Below are 21,912 nucleotides of genomic sequence, written 5' to 3'. Positions count from 1 at the left end.
AGCGTGAAGGCTAAACGATACAAAGATGATGATAATTTAAAGCATCTTGCTGTAGCTTGTCTTCTCTTGAGGAATGAAGAGTTATAAAGTATTTGACTGTTTTGTTGAAGACCGTTAAGGGAAATAATGGTGTTGATTCACCAGCTGTTTTCGTATTTAATGGTGATACTTGGGGACAGAAAGATAAATTTTAACGGGGAAGAAATTCACTTTAGACAAGGCAACTTTGTTTTTAATAACGTGTTGATTGGGGTCTGGAACGGGTTGAATTTAGATGCAGTTGAGTGTTTGTATTTTTTAATAGCAAAGCCACATCGGGCTACCTGCTGAGTCCACCGAAAATTCATTTAAGTTAAAGGATCTTAAGAGAAAGCTTATTGAATATATATATAAAATGACAAGTGCTAATTTTGGGTTATTTTTCTTTGGGGAAGTTTTGAGTTGTGTTTTTGGAGGGCGGATAGTAGTTTAATTTAATGGATATGGCAGCCTAGATGGTCCAAAAGTCTATTGTTGTCTTTTAATCTTAATATTAGATAGAGTAAAAAATATTAAGTAATGTAGTTAAGAGCAAAAGACATCATGGGGTTAAATATCTAATATTATGTATTTTTAGTATATTTCTTTACATACATATTTTTACCCCTCACACCCAAGTAAAGTCTTTTGTACCGATAGGTGGTATTAGTAGATCTCATTAAATAACACTTACAACATTAAATTTCGGTTATTTTTTAATTTATGTATTTAGGCCAGTCTCCATGGCATTAAGACATTTAATTTATAACTATGAAAACATAAAAAGCGAAAAATAAAAATCTTTATTTATTTAAAAATACAAGAATCTCACTGGTTTGGAACTATTCTTCTTGCGAATTCTACATGCTGTACATATTTTAATTGTATCAGAAGATAAATTCATTAAGGGGTTTCAAAACACTTGTTTCACTTGTCTTATTTCTTGAGTTGAAATCCAAACACCGAAAAAGATCGACTTAAACTTACTAAAAAAATGCTACTATTTGAAACTGGAATTTCTTTACTCCGCGTGATATTATATACAATTTTTCTCTGTATATAGTTTTTCAGTTAAGTTTGCTTCGGAGCAGCCGGGTATTTTAGAATATTAGTTGGTAGGATACAACTTCAAAATATATTTTAGATAATTTCAACGACGAAGTAGGCTAAACGTTTTAGAAACAGATAAATAGTTCAGAATGTAAACCATTCTCCGTTTATAAATTGCAAGGAAAAGTGAGAAAACGTCATCACATCCGACTTCAGTCCAAGTGAAGTTATCGTTTCTCGTTGCCGTTAGGACTAGCAGTTTGATCAAGAAACCGCTGGAACATGATGAGGACTTTGTCTGGAAATAACCTGGAAAATATCACGCCTTTTAAAAATAAAACAGTTAACAGTTTGAAGATATTAAAGAAATGTTCTAACCTTAATTCGTTCTGAAAGAAGTTAGAGAAACTTTCAGACTGTAAGCCTATTTGCTTGTTGTTGAATCTCGTGCAAAGCCACTCGAGGATCATTTTGCGTTAGCCGCCGTTAATTTAGACGTGAAGGTAGCTAGTCAACAACACCCACCGTCAACAGGGCTACTTCTTTACCAAAAAAAAAGTGGTATTGGATGTCACATTATAACGCCCTCCTTAGTTGAAAAGGTGAACTTGTTCGGTGACACTTTCGAACTCGTAACTCCCAGGATCGAGTGACTTATCCAACAAGCGAGGCCAGGCCTTCTTCCTGAACGAAATCTTGAAGCTGACTTTATTTTCATATTTACCACAAGATAGCGCTAGCATACAAAAATTAGATAAATCGAATAATGAAAAAAGAAAATGTATTTTAAGATAGCCAAGTACAAATATACTAATAATTCAAAAGAAATCGTAAATTGTGTTTATCATACGCATTGGATACGTTAAATACTTAACATAATATCCAATAATAAAAAATCTCATTTGTGGAGTCACTGTGACAGTTTACGTTTTAGCCCTACTTTCTCCGTAGTGTCATCTACAATTTCTTTACTTTGTCATTAAACGATCGGGAACTCACTCTGAACTTTAGTGTTACAAGCTTTTATATCACAACTGGGCCACCGGTGAGCAACTGTAGGGATATTGATAAATTCAAATAATTGATTATTGTGAAAAAAAAAAAAACAGTGATTAATCGCTTACGTTAACAAGAAACTTTCAATGGTGTTTTAACCCACACATTTAGTGTGGTGTAATAGTTAACCCGACATGGCCAGTTGGTTAGGACGCTCAAGCCCCGTCACACCAAACATGCCCACCGTTTCAGCAGTGGGGGCATTATAATGTTTCGGTTAATCCCACAATTGTTTGGTAAAAGAGTAGTCCAAGTTTGGCAGTGATGACTAGCTGCCTTCCCTCTAGTCTTATACTGCTAAAGTAGGGACGGCTAACGGAGATATCCCTCATGTAGCTTTGCACGAAACTCATAAACCAAACCTCGGGATAAAAGTTTACAAGTTCCGTGGATTAAATCATCATCGGAGACAACGCCATCTGGAGTAACTGTAGAAATAGAAAAAAAATTGTTACCAGCTTCATAAATATTTTTAGACATTCAGTTTATTAGCCTGAGCTATATGGAAACAATAAGCCAAAAATCAGGCTTCGATACTCGCAGTAGGCAGAGCATAGCTAACTACTCTGTTGGTTAACAACAGACAATCTTTATGGGAAAGTGATCAGGGAAAGTGTCAAATTGGGGACGTTCAGCTTGAAAATAAAGGATAAGCGGAGAAAAAAAAACAACACACTTTCCTGGAATCTATATATTCTAAATCTAAGATAAACATCACAAGCAATAATTTATGAGGACACGCTGGTAATAAAAATTAGCACCTTTCCTTAAGCTTATAATGCAATTATGGTTAAAAGCTCATTAAATAAATGTAATATAATATTGTTTTAGAACTGTTACAACAGAATATATTATCAGTGTCAAATTTCTCCTTAAGTGGTGGGACAAGAAAGAGGGCCCGCTGAGAAATATGCCCCACTATTTAATATATTATAAAATGGCATGAAAACAAATCCGTTATGTTTATTATCTTCCCATCATTTAATATTAAAGTTTCTCGAGGAATACAAATGTAAACTTCTACATTAGTCAACGTAACGATTGTTTATCTTGAAGATAAAATAAAGCGATTGATTATTCAGAAATCGTCTAGTGTATTACGTGCCCCTAATCTCTCTGAGTAAATGAAGTTTCTCTTTTAAGTAGATATAACTCCTGGTGTCGAAAACTTGAAACATAAGCTCACCTGAAGATAGGAAGTAAATACCCTAGCCACAGTGGGATAACTGCAAGTCGCTGATTGGTCAAGACTGCATGCACAGCTTCCTGCGCCACGTACTTGGGATTCAAAATTGGCATAATCTCCGGAAATCTGTTAGAAAATTACCAATGAAGCAAGTTATGGAAGAAGATTATGAGAATTAGAAAACTGTTAATAGAAAGGGTTATAAGAATCAGAAAACTTTTAATAGAGTAGATTAGAAAAAACAGAAACTGTTAATACAGAAGGATATAATTAGCATTAAACCATTAATAGAGAAGGTTATAAGAATCATTAAACCTTTAATAGAGAGGGTTATAAGAATCAGAAACTTGTTAATAGAAAAGGTTATAATAATGAGAAAACCGTCAATGTATTTTAACGAAGCACTAACATTTGTTCATACCAACATCAAAGATTCGTCATCAGCATGTAGTTAGTTTAATGGTAACAAAAGAACAGTTATAAAAGGTTCTAATTCAACATCAGTAAAAGAAGACATCCTCAAGTAACCCTTGGTTCACGTTTCATTTAACCACGGTTAAAAAGACAACTTGAAAATCAAACACTTTAACTTCAAATTTTGTTGAAAATGTGTTGTCGATCCATATATTAATATACTTTTGCATTTACTCAATACAGATTTTACTTTTCTTTAATTTTGAACAGGATTACGGTTCGGTTTCTGTCATGAGATCACAGAACCATTTAACCGAAAGGTCACTCGCTTCAAAACTCCAAGCAGATTATATATTTCATTGGTCTAGTTTGATAGTCGTATATATTTCATTGGTTTAGTTTGATAGTCGTATATATTTTATTGGTCTAGTTTGATAGTCGTATATATTTCATTGGTCCTATTGTCAGTAAAGAGTGCAACTTAACATGTTAGACAGCAGGACCCGCTCACAGTCATCCTCTTTATAATTTAAACACTACAAAAGCCGTGTTTCCTGCTTGCATCTAAGACAGCAACTTTTGTATTGGTTGTCGAATGTACCATGACAGCTTTTGTAATGTCCTTCGCATCATAGAGTTGGAACTAGTTCAATAGTGGTCAGAAATCAGACTTTGCTCTAACTTAGAGATTTCTCCAACAGATCATCTTTCCTTTTAACTCTCAGTATAATTTAATAAACTCAATTAAACTAGACGTCGATGTATCGACATTGAACTTTCACGGCTGAAACGTCATCTAATGTTTTTTTTTAAACAATTAAAGGAATGGTCCTTGTTGACCTCACTTTAGCTAGACAAGTACATACGGACATATCTACAAATGGAGGCGCCTCCCGGTGGCTCAGCGGTATGTCTGCGGACTTACAACGCTAAAAACCGGGTTTCGATACCCGTGGTGGACACAGCACAGATAACCCATTGTGTAGCTTTGTGCTTAATTCAAAACAACAACAACATATGGAGGTCGGAAAGAGCAGTTCTATTAACCACTGTATTAGCGACTAACCATGGTATAATTACAACTCCAATAATACAACTATCTTTAATCTATAGAGAACTGCATTCCTGTGTGAGAGAGATTGTTTGTTTGTTTTTCTGAATTTCGCGCAAAGCTACTCGAGGGCTAACTGAGCTAGCCGTCCCTAATTTAGCAGTGTAAGACTAGATGGAAGGCAGCTTACGATTACGAGTCGCAAGCCTTAACCAACCTGGCCATGCCGGGCCGTTTAAGAGAGTGTTAATTGCAGTTGATAAGAATGAGGCAGGTCCGACCTGGCCAGGCGGTGAGGGCGCTCGACTCGTAACCTGAGGGCCGCTGGTTCGAATACCCTTTACACCAAACATGTTCGTTCTCTCAGATGTCGTAGCGTTCTCATGTTATGGCCAATACGGTCGTTGGTAAAAGAGTAGCCCAAAATTTGGCAGTGGGTGATGAAGACTAGCTGCCTTCCTTCTGGTCTTACACTGCTAAATTAGATATGACTAGCGCAGATAGCTCTCGTGTAGCTTTGAGCGTAATTCAAAAATAAACATATAAGAATGAAGCTCAGATAACGACATGGCTTGTCCAACATCTTTAAACTGACGGTATACTAGGCTCAGATTTATAATGATTTGGTTTGTCCAACATCTTTAAACTGACAGTTTATGAGGTTCAAATTTATCATGATTTGGCTTGTCCAACATCTTTCAAGTGATGGTTTGCCAGATGTCTCAGCATAGCTTTCTTAAGAGTTGGTGCCACTGTTGCCATCTGTAACATTGGACTGATGACGAATTATTAGCTGTTCATCGTGAGATGCTGAAACTGGTAATTGTAGTTGAATAAACACGTTAAATATCTTCAAAGTCTCCGTAAAACAGGAACAAAAAAAGGGGGGGCTCATACAGAAAAGATGTATGATAGAATGGCGATACTACAGGCTATTAAATCAAACCCCAAGCCAATTGGAACGACGCCTTCATCTGCTAAAAAGTAAAGATTATGATCATAAGAGAGAATCTTCAGACATAAAACATTATTTCAAGAAACTATGTTTTCATTCTTATAGCATGAACGTTTAAAAAACAATAATTAAAACTGACTCCCATGTCTCCAATCACTTCTTTCAATCAAGGTAAAATAGCTGAAAAAATATACCTGCAATTAAAGTCCAGTTAGCAACATGTCTATAATGTACCACGACACAGCGCAAATGAATTTTTGTTTCATTGACCTATTTCAATGTAGTATTGAAAGTACACGTGACTTAGAAAATGCATCTCAAGATGTACTATTAACCTCGCCAGATCTTGACGCAATGGAAGTTGTCGTGTCGTGTGTAATAGTCCGATTTTCATTGTGCACGATCGGCGATATAAAAAGTTTTCACTAAATAACACGAAATAACCCGGATTGTTGTTCATAACCTTCTATACCAGTCACTCACAGGAAGTACCAAACACTAAAATGGATAGAATTAGTTAACTGAAGGCACTGTTGTTCTTCTGGAATACTAAAAAAGTTTTCATGATATTTATTACGCATAAATAACTGTAATGTGATGGTAATATTTACTAGTATTCTCCAGGGAAATGGAAAGAAAGGCTCGGCATGACCATGTGGATTAAGGCGCGCGACTCGTCAATCTGAGGGTCGCAGGTTCGAATCCCCGTCATACCAAACATGCTCACCCTTTTAGCCGTGGGGGCGTTATAATGTTACGGTCAATTACACTATTCGTTGGTAAAATAGCCCAAGACTTGTCGGTGGGTGGTGATGACTAGTTACCTTCCCTCTAGTCTTACACTGCTAAATTAGGGACGGCTAGCGCAGATAGCCCTCATGTAGCTTTGCGCAAAATTAAAAACGAAACGAAACAAACTAAGGAAAGAAAGGACTTTTCTGCTTCACATTAAACATGAATGAAATAAACTCAACGTGTAATTAATATTTTGTTTCAAATTATTAACTTGAAGTTATACAATGATTTTATACAATGATTGTTGCTAACTCTATGTTTACGAAAATCACTTGTCTCTGTAGTGCCAGAAATATTCATTACATCTTTGTATCATAACTATTACTTAGTTTTCGTTAACAATACGGCCCGGCATGGCCATGTGGTTAAGGTACTCGACTCGTAATTTGAGGATCGCGGGTTCGAATCCCCGTCACACCAAACATGTCCGCCCTTCCAGACATGGGGGCGTTATAATGATACAGTCAATCCCATTATTCGTTGATAAAAGAGTAGCTCAAGAGTTGGTGGTGGGTAGTGATAACTAGCTGCGAACTTAAGGACGACTAGTGCAGATAACCCTCATGTAGATTAGCGCTAAACTCAAAACAAATAATCCCTTTAACAACACGGATTTACAACGCTAAAATCGATTCCCCTCGGTGGGCTGAGCAGATAGCCCTTTGTGGCTTTGTTATAAGAAAAACACACTTTAACAACATAAGATAGATGCATTTCATTAAATATAAAAAAAAGGTGATTTATTAATTTTTACTTTTATGTTGCCGGCTGTTAACTAACGCATCATTTCTTAGAAGCTGCATTGAGGAAAACAGAATAATATATTGTGTGTACTAACAGATTTATGGTCATTGGTTTAAGAACATCATTGCGCTATTTCTACAATCGAGTTATAAACATATTATTGGAATATTCTTCATACATTAATGGAAAAGAAACAATTTTTCCAACTACATTCATCTTAGTTTATGTCACGTTCTATTTAAATAATCAACAATGAATGAACGTTTTGCTTACAATTATCTTTATAATTCCAGCAGTACAAAAATTATGATTTCAAGGAAACCTTGTTCGAGGGTACAATAAATTGTTTGTTTGCTTCTCTAAAACGCTAAGCCTAAATATTCGCGTAAAGTCGTTGGTATCACGTCATAAAATTAATATAATTAGTTGGTTATTCAAAATCTTTAGAAATCTAGAGATATATTTTGATGTAATAAAAAAAAGAAGATAATCTTTAGCTTTGAATATCAGAACTACTTCACCTTGTATGAGGATAATGTACAAAGCCTGTGTTTACAATTGTTGGACAAATCGCTGTAAACTTTACGATGTCTCCTTTCCCAGTAAAATACAGCTCTTCCTCCAATGCCCTCATTAGTCCAATCACAGCATGCTTGGAGGCGCTGTTAAGGTAATTGAATATTTTATTAAATCAATGAAGGTAAAAGCAAGGTACTTTTTAAGTGTACAATCCGATGTTCCTATCACCACTAAAATATATGTTAGTAACGAATCTTCATTGGTCTAATCACATTACGCTTTGAGCGTAAAAAATGAGCTTCTGGAGGTTTCATTTGTTCAGTCAGGGATTGATTTGTTCCCATATGTTATACTCTTGCAAATCATGTAGCATCTCACCAAAAATAAACAAACAAACAGAAATAAAATATGTTTTTATTTACGTAATACTGTATAAAAAATCGGCTTAATATTTAGTAATGAACCTACTGAACTGACTAATTAATTGAAAGTGCAATGCAAAAAAACTTTTACAGTGGCCACAATCTGATTTTAATAAATGTTTCCAACATGAGTATCAGTTAATCATCAAGGACAAAGACATCATTAGTAAGATTACAATACGAAACGTTAGTCCCCGTATATGATGTTGCCAAATGTGTCCTATTAAAAAGGAACATTAACAACAGCACTAGAACTTTAATAAGTATGTGTGTGGTTTGTGATAAAAGCTTACATTAATTCTACTGCTAGGCGTCTCTACTATGTTAAGTGTTCAGTACTCAAGACGTTATTCCTAACTATTAATACGCAGAAGTTATTCAGTAGAATGTCATATAATAGGTTTTTTAAACATAAGCAACTGAAGTTCATCATCTTAATTATTTTTTTCCATTGAAAATTTTCTGATTGAACCAATACAATAGTATTGGAAACAACAAATTTATTCTTCTGATCGCGGTCCTTCTATGACCAGATAGTTAGGGCGCTCGACTCGCCATCTGAGGATCGCTGATTCGAATCCCCTTCCCACCTTACATGTTCGCTCTTTCAGCTACAGAGGCATTATAATGTTATATTCACTCTCACTACTCGTTGGTAAAATAGTAACCCAAAAGTTGGTGGTGGATTGTGATGACTATGTGTCTACCCTCTAGTTTTATACCGCTAAATTAGGAAGGACTAGCGAAGATAGCCCTCGTGTAGCTATGCACGAAATTCAAAACAAACAAATCCTATGATCGCCCGTGATTATCATTTTATATTTCTTTACAGGGCATGTTCATTTACCTACTATTTAAATTCGTTAAAATTCAAAATATGAGACACGAACTGTGGCATATGATGCCTGATTTAAGTTTGACAGTGTTATTAGATGGGGTCTCAAGTAGATTTAATACAAGATGAAGAATGTATGTTTTTAGTTGAAAAGTAAAGATAAACATTCTCCTGCAGACAAACTAGGTGTCTTTAAAATGTACTCCCCTACAAAAAAGCCAATCACTGCGAAAGGTAATAGCCTACAGACAAACCAGATAAATTTGAAACATATTCTCTCATAAACAAAGTATATCCCTTTAACATGTGTTCTTCCACATGAAAAATAAGAATATCATATCGTAGTGTCAAATGTAAAGCCTAAAGAACACACATGAAATAAATTTATAAAATGTTCAGTTTTTATATAATAAAACTGAAAGTTTCAAGGAACCAAAACACATCACATGAGCGTTGACATGCTTCATGAGAATAATTAAATATTTTTTTTTCATATTTTATCCAATATTTAGGTTAAGTAACAAAATTTCAAGATGTAACCTAATCTAGCCATAACATTTCTCTTTAATGTTGCTAAAGAGTTAATTTAGTACAGAACAAATGCTGAATGTTTGTGTTTAGCTCTCCTAACAATAGCAAAATTTGCTCATTTTTTCTTTCTTTTTCCTTACTATAGTCTCCATTTTGTAATAGTTATTTTGTGATTTTCTCTCTCTTTCCTTACCTGTAATCTGCAGTGAAGGGTCCGCCTAAAATACCGCAAATGGAGCACATGGCAGCAACATGTCCTCGTTCTAACTCAATCATTCTGGGTAGGAAGTGCTTTATTGTCTACGTGTAAAGATTAATCAGATGCGAGTAGCGATATATTAGTTATTTGTTACAGTTCAATATGCATCAATGAAAACATAAGATAGTATCAGTACGCGCAATATATATTTTCTTGGATCATTCCGTCTTATGTTTTATCTACAAAAAATTTAGGTTTTTGTCTTTAACAGATTTCAGGCCTGACTATGACAACTATGGAAAAGAAGAACGGAAGGTAATTTTTAAATAATAAAACAGCTGCACATTCACGTAATTGATTAAAAAAGATATATATTTTATTAAAGTACAAATCTCGTTTAAAATTCATCCATAATGACTCAGCTGTAACTCTGGGGAATAATAATGCTAAAAGTCAGGTTTCAATATTCATAATCAGTCTATTAAAATAGCCTTATGTAACTTTAGGCTTAACGATAAACAAGCCTCATTAATTTATTAAAGTTCAGAAACCGTCCTAAAGGATAATAAAGAAAACTTTATTATAATTGCGCAGCGTTTAGACAAGATTATACCTTAATGATGACTTAATCTAGGCGACATATTCTGCATTTATAGTGTACTTTTCTTTATTACCCATTAAAACCGTCACTAAACTTTAATTATTTCCATTACAATTGGTTTCTCGTCATTAAACTTTATTAGTTGTTTGGGTTGGTGGCGTCATCCCTTATTGACTTTAACGATGAATTCAATGTTGGCAGGGCAAACAAACATCACACTTTAAACATAAGCTTGCAATAATACACGTCAAACTATATTTAACACTTGAAAGCTTTATAGTGTATAACTGTTGAATTATGACAACCAACATATATATTTAACCACTTGAGTATTATTATTCGATTAATTTTAAGGTTTGCGCGAAAACTCAAGGAATTCTTAATATCTTACACAGGAAATGAAGTATCGTAAACTAAGTGAAAACAATGAAATATATAATCATATAACTTTGAATTAAACAGTTATTCAAATCTGGTTTTGTTCATGCATAAAATTATGTGATACTTATGTGTGTGCTTTTTGTTTGTCCCTTAGCACTAATAATATTAATTAGTTTAGGTTGTGAATCAGTTAAACTCTGGCTGATATTTTCTTTCCTATCTACCCACATTATAAAATTATCTTACTTTACCATTTCATAAAAAATAACAAAACAACAACAACCAGAAACTCAGCTCAGTGAACAATATATTTTACATATTATAAAAGTGTAATTAATAGTAATAATTATCTATTACTACCCAAAAATGAGCCAGTGTGTTAACAGACATGGTTTTCAGAATTTCTGCTGGTTCTAAGTCACTGAATGGTTTCAGATGTACAATACCAGCATTGTTGAATAGAATAGTGACGTCACCAACTTCCCGCGTTACTCGAGCCGCCGCAGTTTCCACCTGATGAAAATTGGAAACATCACACCTGTAGGTGCGGACTTCTGCTCCTAGCTGCCTGATTTCTTCGGCTACATTTTGTACATCCTTCTGCAGGTAATAAAATAAAAATAAAAATCATTCATAGTACACATGACTTTACAATATCATTTACTTGTCTGTTTAGCAGTTCTAACGCATGCAATCAGTAATAGTTATATATATAATCGTCTTTATACTAATTTTAAATTCAGTTTGTTATGTTAATATTTTGAATCCCTTTTAACACTGGTTTTACTTCTTTCATAAGACAGCTGTCTCTCTGTGTGTTGGTGTCAATTCTACAGACAACACAAAAAATCCAGGATTCGATTCTTCACTTGGATAGAATACAGCTCGTCCCCTTTCTTATGCTTTGCGCCAAGAAAATAATACTAGGCAATTATATTATAGATCAGTTAACGAATAGAACAGTGGCTTCTTAAACTATTATGCACGTAATTATTACGTATATTGCACTATTTTTTCAGCAAAAAAGGCTTAATAAAAGAACACGAGAAAATTAAACAAACATTGTGTTAAGCTGTAGAAATAAAATTATATTACATGTCCTTTCATCACACCCACCACTTGTCTTCATTACTGTACCCTGTTGTTGTAGCCCTCACCGTCAACAATGACATATCCTGTGGTAAAAATACAGTGTCCTTTAACACTCACTACATCATAAGTTCCATTAAAATTATATTAATCAAATTAATGTAACAGCAAACACTCCATCATAAAAGTGGCACATCTTGTGGTAAAAATACAGTATCTTTTAACACTCACTACATCATACGTTTCTTAAAAACTACATGTTAAACCCTGTTGAGGTTTCTCTAACCCTACACCTATTGCGTTGTCACCACCAAACTTTATATGGGCTGTATGTTACTTGGAAAGAAAATTTAAAGTGAGTTGTTTTTTGATAGAGTGAATACGACACTTAAAGTAATTGCTACATTGAAGAAGCTAAGACACTATTTTCAACAATGTATGAAGAAAATACATTTCCGATTTACATATTAAAATGTTATATCTTTCTTAATGAGCCTCTGTCTGTTACTTTTTTTCACATTTTAAGACATTTCAAGTCCTTACTATTGACCTAATATAACAATAAATCTAGAAGTATAAACCTAATATCGGGTTTTTTGATGGGGGAATGGAAACCACGTAATGGTACTAGGAATTTTATGGAATTGTAATTGTGACACAACTTTTCGGTTTCGCGCAGAATCAGTAATGCCAACCACACAAACAAAACGTTTGTCCTGTTTTTAATGCTTGATACCTGAAATGTATGTAGAATACACAGTTAATGTTCAGTATGGCTTTGTAACGAGCTTACATAGATAGCAACAATGTTTTAACATCGTCAATAACGTGTTAGAGTTGAGTGATTATTTGGAATTAAACACAAAGCTACACAGTGGGCTATCTGCGCTCTGCTCACTACGGGTATCGAAGCTCGGTTTCTACACCGTGAATCCGCAAATATACCGCTGTGCCACTGGAGGGCACATTTTAGAAACTTACAGTTTAATTAAATATAAGAATTGTATTTAAGTAATATGAATCACTATATATATATTTATAGTTTTGTAAAGTGAACCGTTTATTTTATGTTTATCGTAAATACGTAGATAGTGACAGTGCACTATAAATGACTTTTATATTATTAAAATATTCCAACAAATATTAAATATCTGGTAAACGCGTAGATAGCATCAGTGTACTGAAGTTAAATTTTATTTTAAGAAAAGTTTCCCGTAAATATTAAATTTAAGTAGATAGAATTTTCAATTTATTCTAACTGTACTGGAACACTGTCGGTTTTCTGGTACAGTAAACAGCAATCTATACTGAATAATAAAATAATCATTTTCTTGACTTTAAATTCCAGTAGAATTAATTAAAGTGTGTTGTAATTATGTACAGTTCATTATTAAATATACTGTGTATAGATATACAAAGATTATAATTAGAGTCTAGTTGAATACATTTAGCAATTTGTAAAGTGGTGATGACTAGATGACCTCTCTCTAGTCTTACACTGCTAAATTAAGGACGGCTAGCAGAGATAGCTCTCGTGTAGCTTTGCACGAAGATTCAGAAAACAAACAAATTTGCGCAAAATAATGATGAAATTACACATCTCAATAAATTAGGAATTATTGCAACATTTTTCAAGATCATAAATACTAAAAATTGTATGGTTGACATGTCTCACCCCCAAACTGTTAAACATTACTTTAAAATCATGTCTAATAAAGGCTTATTTGCAATAGCCTCAGTTAAGATGAAAGAATGACTAAGCAACTGGTTGTGGTGAAGGTAATGAATGTCCAACTGGTTAAAATTAAAGTAATGAGAATCCAACTGGTTAAAGTTAGGGTAATAAGAATCCTACTGGTTAAAGTTAGGATAATAAGAATCCAAATGATTACAGTTAAGGTAATAGGAATCAAGCTGGTTAAAGTTAAGGTAATAAGAATCCAACTGGTTAAAATTAGGGTAATAAGAATCCAAATGATTAAAGTTAAGGTAATAAGAATCCAACTGGTTAAAGTTAAGGTAACAAGAATCCAACTGGTTAAAGTTAAGGTAATAAGAATCCAGCTGGTTAAAGTTAAGGTGATAGGAATACAACTGGTTAAAGTTAAAATGATAAGAATCCAACTAGTTAATGTTAATATAATAAGTATCCAACTCGTTGTGGTGAAGTTAATGACTATGCAACTGGTTGTGGAAAAGTTAATGAAACTCTAACTGGTTGTGGTTAAGCTAATGGATGTCCAGCTGGTTATCGTGAAGGTAATGAATGTCAAACTGGTTAAAATTAAAGTAATGATAATCCAACTGATATCTTTGCGCAAATTTCAAGAGTTTCTGGAATAACGAGGACAATAGCGTGTGCAATTAAAAACAACACCTCTTTCCCTATTAGTGCATAGTGTATATGTCGTTTAATGTAAACTTGTAACTCAACAGTTTTACTTTGGATTCGGAATATTCAAGAATAAAAAAATAAAAACCTTATCAAATCACTCATTGTGTTCGTTGCAACGGTAACTTAGTGAAACGATTTTAGTCCTCGGTGTGCTGTTTCTCTTTCGAAGGTAATGTTTTAGATCGGAGAGATAAAAAAACGAGTTCGTCTGCACTATCTGTTTACAAGTATAGAACAACCACTTTACCAAGCACGATTATCGTTTTAGGCCTAATAAAGAGTTTTATATTTTTTAATTGGACCTAAAAACCTAAATCAAGTGAGGTATATCAAGTTAACAAGCTTGGAAATTATGGTTCTATCATATCCGTTTTAATGGTCAGGATTTAGACACCCTAAAATTATATTGTTATTTAAAAACAAAAAGCACTGACAGTAACTCACTGTAAAGATTTCTGAACGTCATGTTTGAAACTGTCCATGACTCCACAAATAAAGTATAGAAACCGTGTTTTACACACGTACTTAAGTACCAACTGTTTTATTCAGTTTCGATCACCCCCTCCCACCCCTTCTGATAGCTCCAGAAGCAATTGGGCAATAAAGGTACATTGGGGCCTTTATGAACCACGTGGATGCCTTTGAACCCTGGTAGGGTCAAGCAAGTATTTTATACTAGCGAACCCAAAACAGCTAGTGCTCTTACCTTACATTTAAACATGAAAATTCCATTCTGGATCACTAACAACATTTGCCTTTAATACTTTTGAGTAACGTCATTGAACCATTAACATTTGCAACGAGAACACCTTAACGATTAGGTTTCTGAGCAACACCGGATTCAGCTAGAGTTGGCTCCACGCTCTGAATTTCTTCGTGATATGTTAGGGTACAACCAGGAAAAGTGCTCAGTGTTTGGGTTCATGATTGTGCTTCCCTCAAATTAAGGTTTTTTTTGTTAATCCACTAACTTAGCGTTACATTCTTCAAAATAAAAAGCATCTTTTATTAAAAGTTTTGAATTAATACGAGGACTGTTAAAAAGTAATATCTGGGTCGGGTGTGTGCAAGCAATACTATACAAAAACATTAGAATAAAAATACACATCGAGTATGATACGCAATCTTGAGGTAGTCTGTTTTTTTAATGTTTTAGTTTACTTTTGTACTCATTAGAGGGCGTTTTTAAGATGACGTAATGATGACTTGGCATTTCGAGAAGTATTATGAAAAGACGAGTGGTAAAAAAGTAACAAAGTGAATGAGTGAGTTAGTGTTTTAGTTGGTCTTTCAGCAAGCTGCTTATTTAGTATGATACCAATCCATTAGCGAGTGTGTTGGTCAGGAAGTATTAAATTGTGTCTAAAGAGTCAAATAATACATTACATATAAACGGATTTGACATTGTTTCATTTAAACCAAGAAATGAGGGGCCCGGCATGGCCTAGCGCGTAAGGCGTGCGACTCGCAATCCGAGGGTCGCGAGTTCGCGCCCGCGTCGTGCTAAACATGCTCGCCCTCCCAGCCGTGGGGGTGTATAATGTGACGGTCAATCCCACTATTCGTTGGTAAAAGAGTAGCCCAAGAGTTGGCGGTGGGTGGTGATGACTAGCTGCCTTCCCTCTAGTCTTACACTGCTAAATTAGGGACGGCTAGCACAGATAGCCCTCGAGTAGCTTTGTGCGAAATTCCCAAACAAACAAACAAACAAACCAAGAAATGAAAAATCATCTTCCCTTGATAAGAACCCATTGCAACAAGAGGCCAGTGCTTCGCAAATAAACATCTATAAACCACTGGTTATTAGGACATCATTACTAATTTACAAAACACCTTGACAAACGGTTGAAACTGGTAGTCCTTTTTATATCGCTAATTAAATAAACTCGAAAATAATTTAAGAGCTACGAAGGACGGCACCTGCCTGTTTGTTCATTGTTCAGCACAAACCATACAACAGTCTTACTGTAATCTTCCCACTACAAATGAACAAAATGTTTATCGTGATGAAACCCTCATATTTGCTGCTGTATCAGTCAGAGAAGGTGGGGAAAAGGTTAGGGGCAACCGACCATCTGTTTTTGCTGAAGAACTCTTTAGATGTCCAACCTAGTTATCCTTGTTGGTCTTTTTCTGACAGATGTTTACATTTTTTTTGTGGTCATGAAGTGCAACGTCATATGAGCAATTTGGATGTTAGTGATTTTGAATGGGTCTAAAATTAGTGGAACCTTCATCATACCAGGAAGTAATTACTAGGCTTAACGTTTATTAATTTATAAGCGATATGCAACTTTATACCATATTTCTCGTCATTTCCAATTGCTCTCGCGGAAGAAAATATAAACACAAAAATAAAACCTGATATGGAAAGATTAAACACTTCATTTGTTGTACTTCAGGAGACACTAGACGAGGACTATTTTTCAACTCGTTGTTGTATTCGCAAATAAACTTATTTTACTGCAAATATCAGATAAGTTCACTTAATAACAGGAGGAATGAACAGGAAAATTGCGGGGTGATTTTAATTTGAGAACTCGATTGTGTTTTAAACATTGAGAAACAACTGGACAGATGCAATGTTTAACGTAAAACGCTCCTTATTATGACGCAAAACAAACAAACCCCATACACTTCCCCAGTCTCCTCTTCTGTACCCACGAATCAACCAATAGCTTCCTTCCTTCGATACGGATCATCCTTAAACTGTGATCGACGCCTTTCAGACCACTGAGTCTGTCAGAGGTTTTCGGTCATCCAGGTTAAAAGATGTCAATGTCCTAATAACATGCTGTAATACATTATCACATGATTGCAGCGTCAACGAATTAGCATCTTAACAGCGTTAATGAAATGTTTAATTTGTAGCATGTTAGGTTCGACTACGTCCTATCTTCGAAATACGTTTGCACACTCCCAATCTCCTACCTGATAAACTTATTTTTTACTCGTGTGTTGTTTTTCTCTATAGGATTAAAATCGGGTGTTTTTTATAGGTTATCATGTCTGTCGGGACAGTAAATCCGCATATTCGGCTCAGAATAATCGCATGATAGGCGGAAGGTGACGTAATTTATATTTGTTTTAATTAATGTGTTATTCATTTTCATTCGAATTTGGTTAAATAAATATAAAAGCATTTTTAGGCTTGTGTTAAAAAGAGAACAGATTCGTTTAGAAATTCTAAAATTCTATCACTCTGGTCTATCGCTTTTATCTGAGGATAATTTCTCATTTGCACACTGATTAAAGTTTAGTTGAAGAAACTTATATTGTAAAAATCTGACGCATCCATTAATCTTGTTTAAGCGGTACGTCAGAGGACTTATAACTCTGAAAATCTAGTTTTGATAGATACGGCACGTATAGCCCATTGTATTTGTTTGTTTGATTTTTGAATTTCGCGCAAAGCTACTCGAGGGCTATCTGCTCTAGCCGTTCCTAATTTAGCAGTGTAAGACTAGAAGGAAGGCAGCTAGTCATCAACACCCACCGCCAACTCTTGGGCTACTCTTTTACCAACGAATAGTGGGATTGACCGTCACAATATAACGCTCCCACGGCTGAAAGAGCGAGCATGTTTGGTGTGACGGGGATGCGAACCCGCGACCCTGGGAGTCGCACGCCTTAACCCACCTGGCCATGATGGGCCCTAGCCCATTGTGTAATTTCATGTTAAATCACACAAAAAATGTTATTACATCAGTGGTTTGAAAGCTGATGTTAGGACGCTTAATTCGTAATCTAAGGGTAACGAGTTCGAATCTCCGTCACACTAACAAGCTCATCCTTTCAACCATGGAGGCGTTATAGTATTATGGGCAATTCCACTATTCGTAGATAAAAGTGTAGTCCAAGAGTTGGCGGTCGGTGGTGATGACTAGCTGCCTTTCACTTCTAAATTAGGGACCGCTGGTGCAGATATCTCTCGTGTAGCCTTGCGCGAAATTAAGGAAAAAACTTATTAAATAGCAATTCAGCCCAGAGTGGCACCTGGAAGTGCTACCTTATACATTGTTTTGTTACTTGTATATAGGTCGAGATGAACTTCAAATCAGTGTAGTATACAATTGTCTGGTATCTCAGTATGTTTTATGAAAAGAAAAAATTAACTTGCATGATTGGATTTTCGCAACTGAAGGCAAATCCAAAAATATCGTGATTTCTTCTCAAAAGTAATCTTGTATTATCATAACTAATGTATGCGATGAAAAACGATTTTGTGTTGATTTGCAAATTGAAAGATTTAAATAGAAAAACCCAAAATGAAAGTTATGTGGAAATTTCCATCAAAATTGATGTCCAAATTGTGAAAATATGATCAATGCAAACCCGAAGCTGGAGGAAGAACAAATTCCCTCACACCTGGTCGCTTATTAGCGTTTTATTTTTTAAACTTTTTTTTTAATGGCATCTTATCGTATAGTTATTTTTGTAATTCAGTGCAAACATGTGGGAATAGCACTTTCAAACTTATCAGAGAAAATTTACTTTTAAGCAGCTAAAATATCCTTCAGTCTATAAAGTGCTTTTTAAAGCTTCTAAACCATACAACTTGTACTTTTATCTTTTAAAGGAAACATATCGCGGGGAAGAAAATATTTCTTAAATTATATATTAATAATTTTGTCTATTACAGAACGCCCTCCAGTGGCACGTCTACGGACTTGTTGTACAACTAGAAACCACGAAGAGTTTTATACTTTGCAAAGTTTTGTGTTTAACTCCAAAAATACCCCCAGCTAGTACAGCGGTATGTCTCTGGATTTACAACGCTAAAATCAGGGGTTTGATTCCCCTCGGTGGGCTGAGCATATAGCCCGATGTGGCTTTGCTATAAGAAAAACACACACAGCTACAAGAAATGAAAAATCTCAGTTTTTATATTAAAAAACACATGTAAGGAAATGCATGCAATTGAATATTAAATTCACTGTTTTCAGGCTTACTTCAGTTCACTGAAAAACTTGTTACTGAAGCGATAGGTAATTCAACGATTTCTACTGTTTCTGTAATAATTACAGCAAAATAGCACGTTACAACTAGCAGCTAAGATTTTTTTTAAACTTCCTGTCTAGAAGACAAATCTTAAAATAAAACGTACCTCAAAAGAAAATGCAAAACCTCAATATTTCAGTTGTAATTTTAATTTGGAGGTAATTCAGGTGTGTGTGGGGGATACATCATATTTATCTCCTCTAGGAACTTTGAAACCGAATTTTAAAGAGTTAAATGACATCTACATACTGTTTTTTCCCATAACAATCCTTTCTAAATAAATTTCGATACATCTGCTAGAAATCGGGTAGTGAATTATTATCCATTCAGTAAAAGAAATTCCCTTTGCGAGACATTTTTAGGTCTGGTTTGATTTGGTTTTGAATTTCGCGCTAAGCTACAGGAGGACTATCTGCGTTAGCCGTCCATAATTTAGCAGTGTAAGACTAGAGGGAAGGCAGCCAGTCATCACCACCCACCGCCAACTCTTGGGTTACTCCTTTATCAACGAATAGTGGGATTGATCGTGCCATTATAATGTCCCCAAGGCTGAAAGGGCGAGCAGGTGAACCAACAACCATCAGATTATGAGTCGAACGCCTTACCATACCTGGTCATGCTGGGCCCTTTTCAGATCTGTCAGGGCATTAAAATATCTCGTACCCTTCGATGGCAGGTATTCTGATCACAGGTAAGTGAAGTGCTGATATTCAGCATTGTACGACTAGAGAATCTGTGAATGTTTTTTGTGTTGTAAATTTGTACGATAATTGTTTTATCTTGTTTGCCAAATATCAGATTGAAATAACGGAATCGACAAAAACCTATACAATATTTTGCGATGAATTTCGTTCTCAACAAACAATAATACATGTATAATGGTAGTGATAATATAGTTGTAAACTGTATAGCATAAAGGTCCCACTGGACCAATCAGAATAGCACATCTTCCTTCGTCAGTTGTAAATTTTCCTATCGGGATAATTTTTAATACGACTCAAATGCTCTCGTATTTTCTCGAATGTGTCAAGTATTTCTGAATAATTTGCAGCTACGAGATAGAGATAAACAGAAACATTATATTAAATGTTACTGTCTTTCTTAAGTTGTAGGGCCTGGCATGGCCCTAAACATCGCGCTAAACATGCTCGCTCTCCCAGCCGTGGGGGTGTATAATGTGACGGTCAATCCCACTATTCGTTGGTAAAAGAGTAGCCCAAGAGTTGGCGGTGGGTGGTGATGACTAGCTGCCTTCCCTCTAGTCTTACACTGCTAAATTAGGGACGGCTAGCACAGATAGCCCTCGAGTAGCTTTGTGCGAAATTCCAAAACAAACAAAATTCTTAAGTTGTAAATAACACGATAAACATTTGACCAAGTTTTACTTATCAATTTTTACCTATGCGAATTATAATTTTTGAAGTAAACGTTGTCAGTTCGCAAAATTACTACATTAAGTTTCGACAAAAGCAAATTGTCACCGGCTTCTCGTATACAAAACAGGCTTGAAATAAAGATTACACAGTAACATACCTCGTTAATATCCCACAGAACGAGTCGAGCCCGTCTTTTAGCAAATTGTAGGGCAAGTTCTCGACCCAGGCCACGGCCAGCACCGGTTATCAATACAATTTCACCTAGTATTGATTTTTCACTTTCATAAAAGATCAGACAAAATGTTCTTTCCAAAACCGTAACGAAAGTCTTTGCAAGCAGGACCAACAGTTCGAATAACAGATGAACAATAGCAACAAACATGACAAAATATTATACTGGGTAATTTATATCGTTCATATAATTGTTCAGAGTTGGGATCACGTGGTTTACGACTTCAGATGCAACGGATAAGATAAATGGTTTGTCTTTATTCACTAAACGAGGTTATTTTTCCGTATTTCGCACCTGAGTTCACGGCTGTCTTAGTGAGATAATCGTGCCCATAGCTGGAAATTCACGCTGGAATTTGTCTCTTTGTGCGTTATTGGTTGAAATGGTAAAATACGTCACGCTGCTGCTCTAAATTTGATTTGTTTGCTTGAATTATGTGTCTCACTCATATTTATAAGGCAAATATAACAGTTAAAACATTCTTTCCAACGTTACTATAATAAAATATTCTTATAATTAAAATATATATATATATATATATCCCCCACAAATATATACATACATACATCTGTTTAATTACATATATATTTATCACTTAAAACGGCTCGGCATGGCCTAAAGGACACAAGCGTTATTAAACATGATAAACTACAAGGTGTTATTAAATATCATCACTTTATTAATATGTGTTTATGTGATGTTAATAATGCAAGTCCTCTTCTATACTTTATGTCCCCCAGTGACATTGCGGTATGTCTTCGGACTCACACCACTAAAAACTGGGTTTCGACACTCGTGGTGGGCAGAGCTTCAGATATCTCATTGTGTAGTTTTGTGCTTAATTCTAAACAAACAAGGCCCGGCATGGCCAGGTGGTTAAAGTGCTCGATTCTTTATCTGAAGGCCGTGGGTTCGAATCCCAGTCACACCAGACATGCTCGCCCTTTCAGCCGTGGGGACTTTATAATGTGACAGACAATCCCACTACTCGTTGGTAAAAGAGTAATCCAAGAGTTGGCGGTGAGTGGTGATGACTAGCTGCCTTCCCTTTAGTCTTACATT

At 35.2% G+C, this 21,912-nt stretch overlaps 1 protein-coding gene across 1 annotated transcript; it reads right to left on the bottom strand.

The window, feature by feature from the left end:
• Positions 1–860: 860 nt before the first annotated feature.
• On the bottom strand, positions 861–21,143 carry LOC143238225 (estradiol 17-beta-dehydrogenase 11-like). The gene is made up of 6 exons (XM_076478275.1): positions 20,776–21,143; positions 11,118–11,357; positions 9,770–9,876; positions 7,791–7,931; positions 3,311–3,436; positions 861–1,377 (listed from the first exon to the last, which is right to left on the bottom strand). The coding sequence occupies exons 1-6, from the start codon at positions 20,998–21,000 to the stop codon at positions 1,296–1,298; spliced, it is 921 nt and encodes a 306-aa protein (XP_076334390.1). The 5' UTR covers positions 21,001–21,143; the 3' UTR covers positions 861–1,295.
• Positions 21,144–21,912: the final 769 nt, after the last annotated feature.

Source organism: Tachypleus tridentatus, chromosome 13 (assembly GCF_004210375.1).
Source record: "Tachypleus tridentatus isolate NWPU-2018 chromosome 13, ASM421037v1, whole genome shotgun sequence".
Taxonomy (NCBI): Eukaryota; Metazoa; Arthropoda; class Merostomata; order Xiphosura; family Limulidae; genus Tachypleus; species Tachypleus tridentatus.
This window is presented reverse-complemented; position numbering and strand designations above follow the sequence as displayed.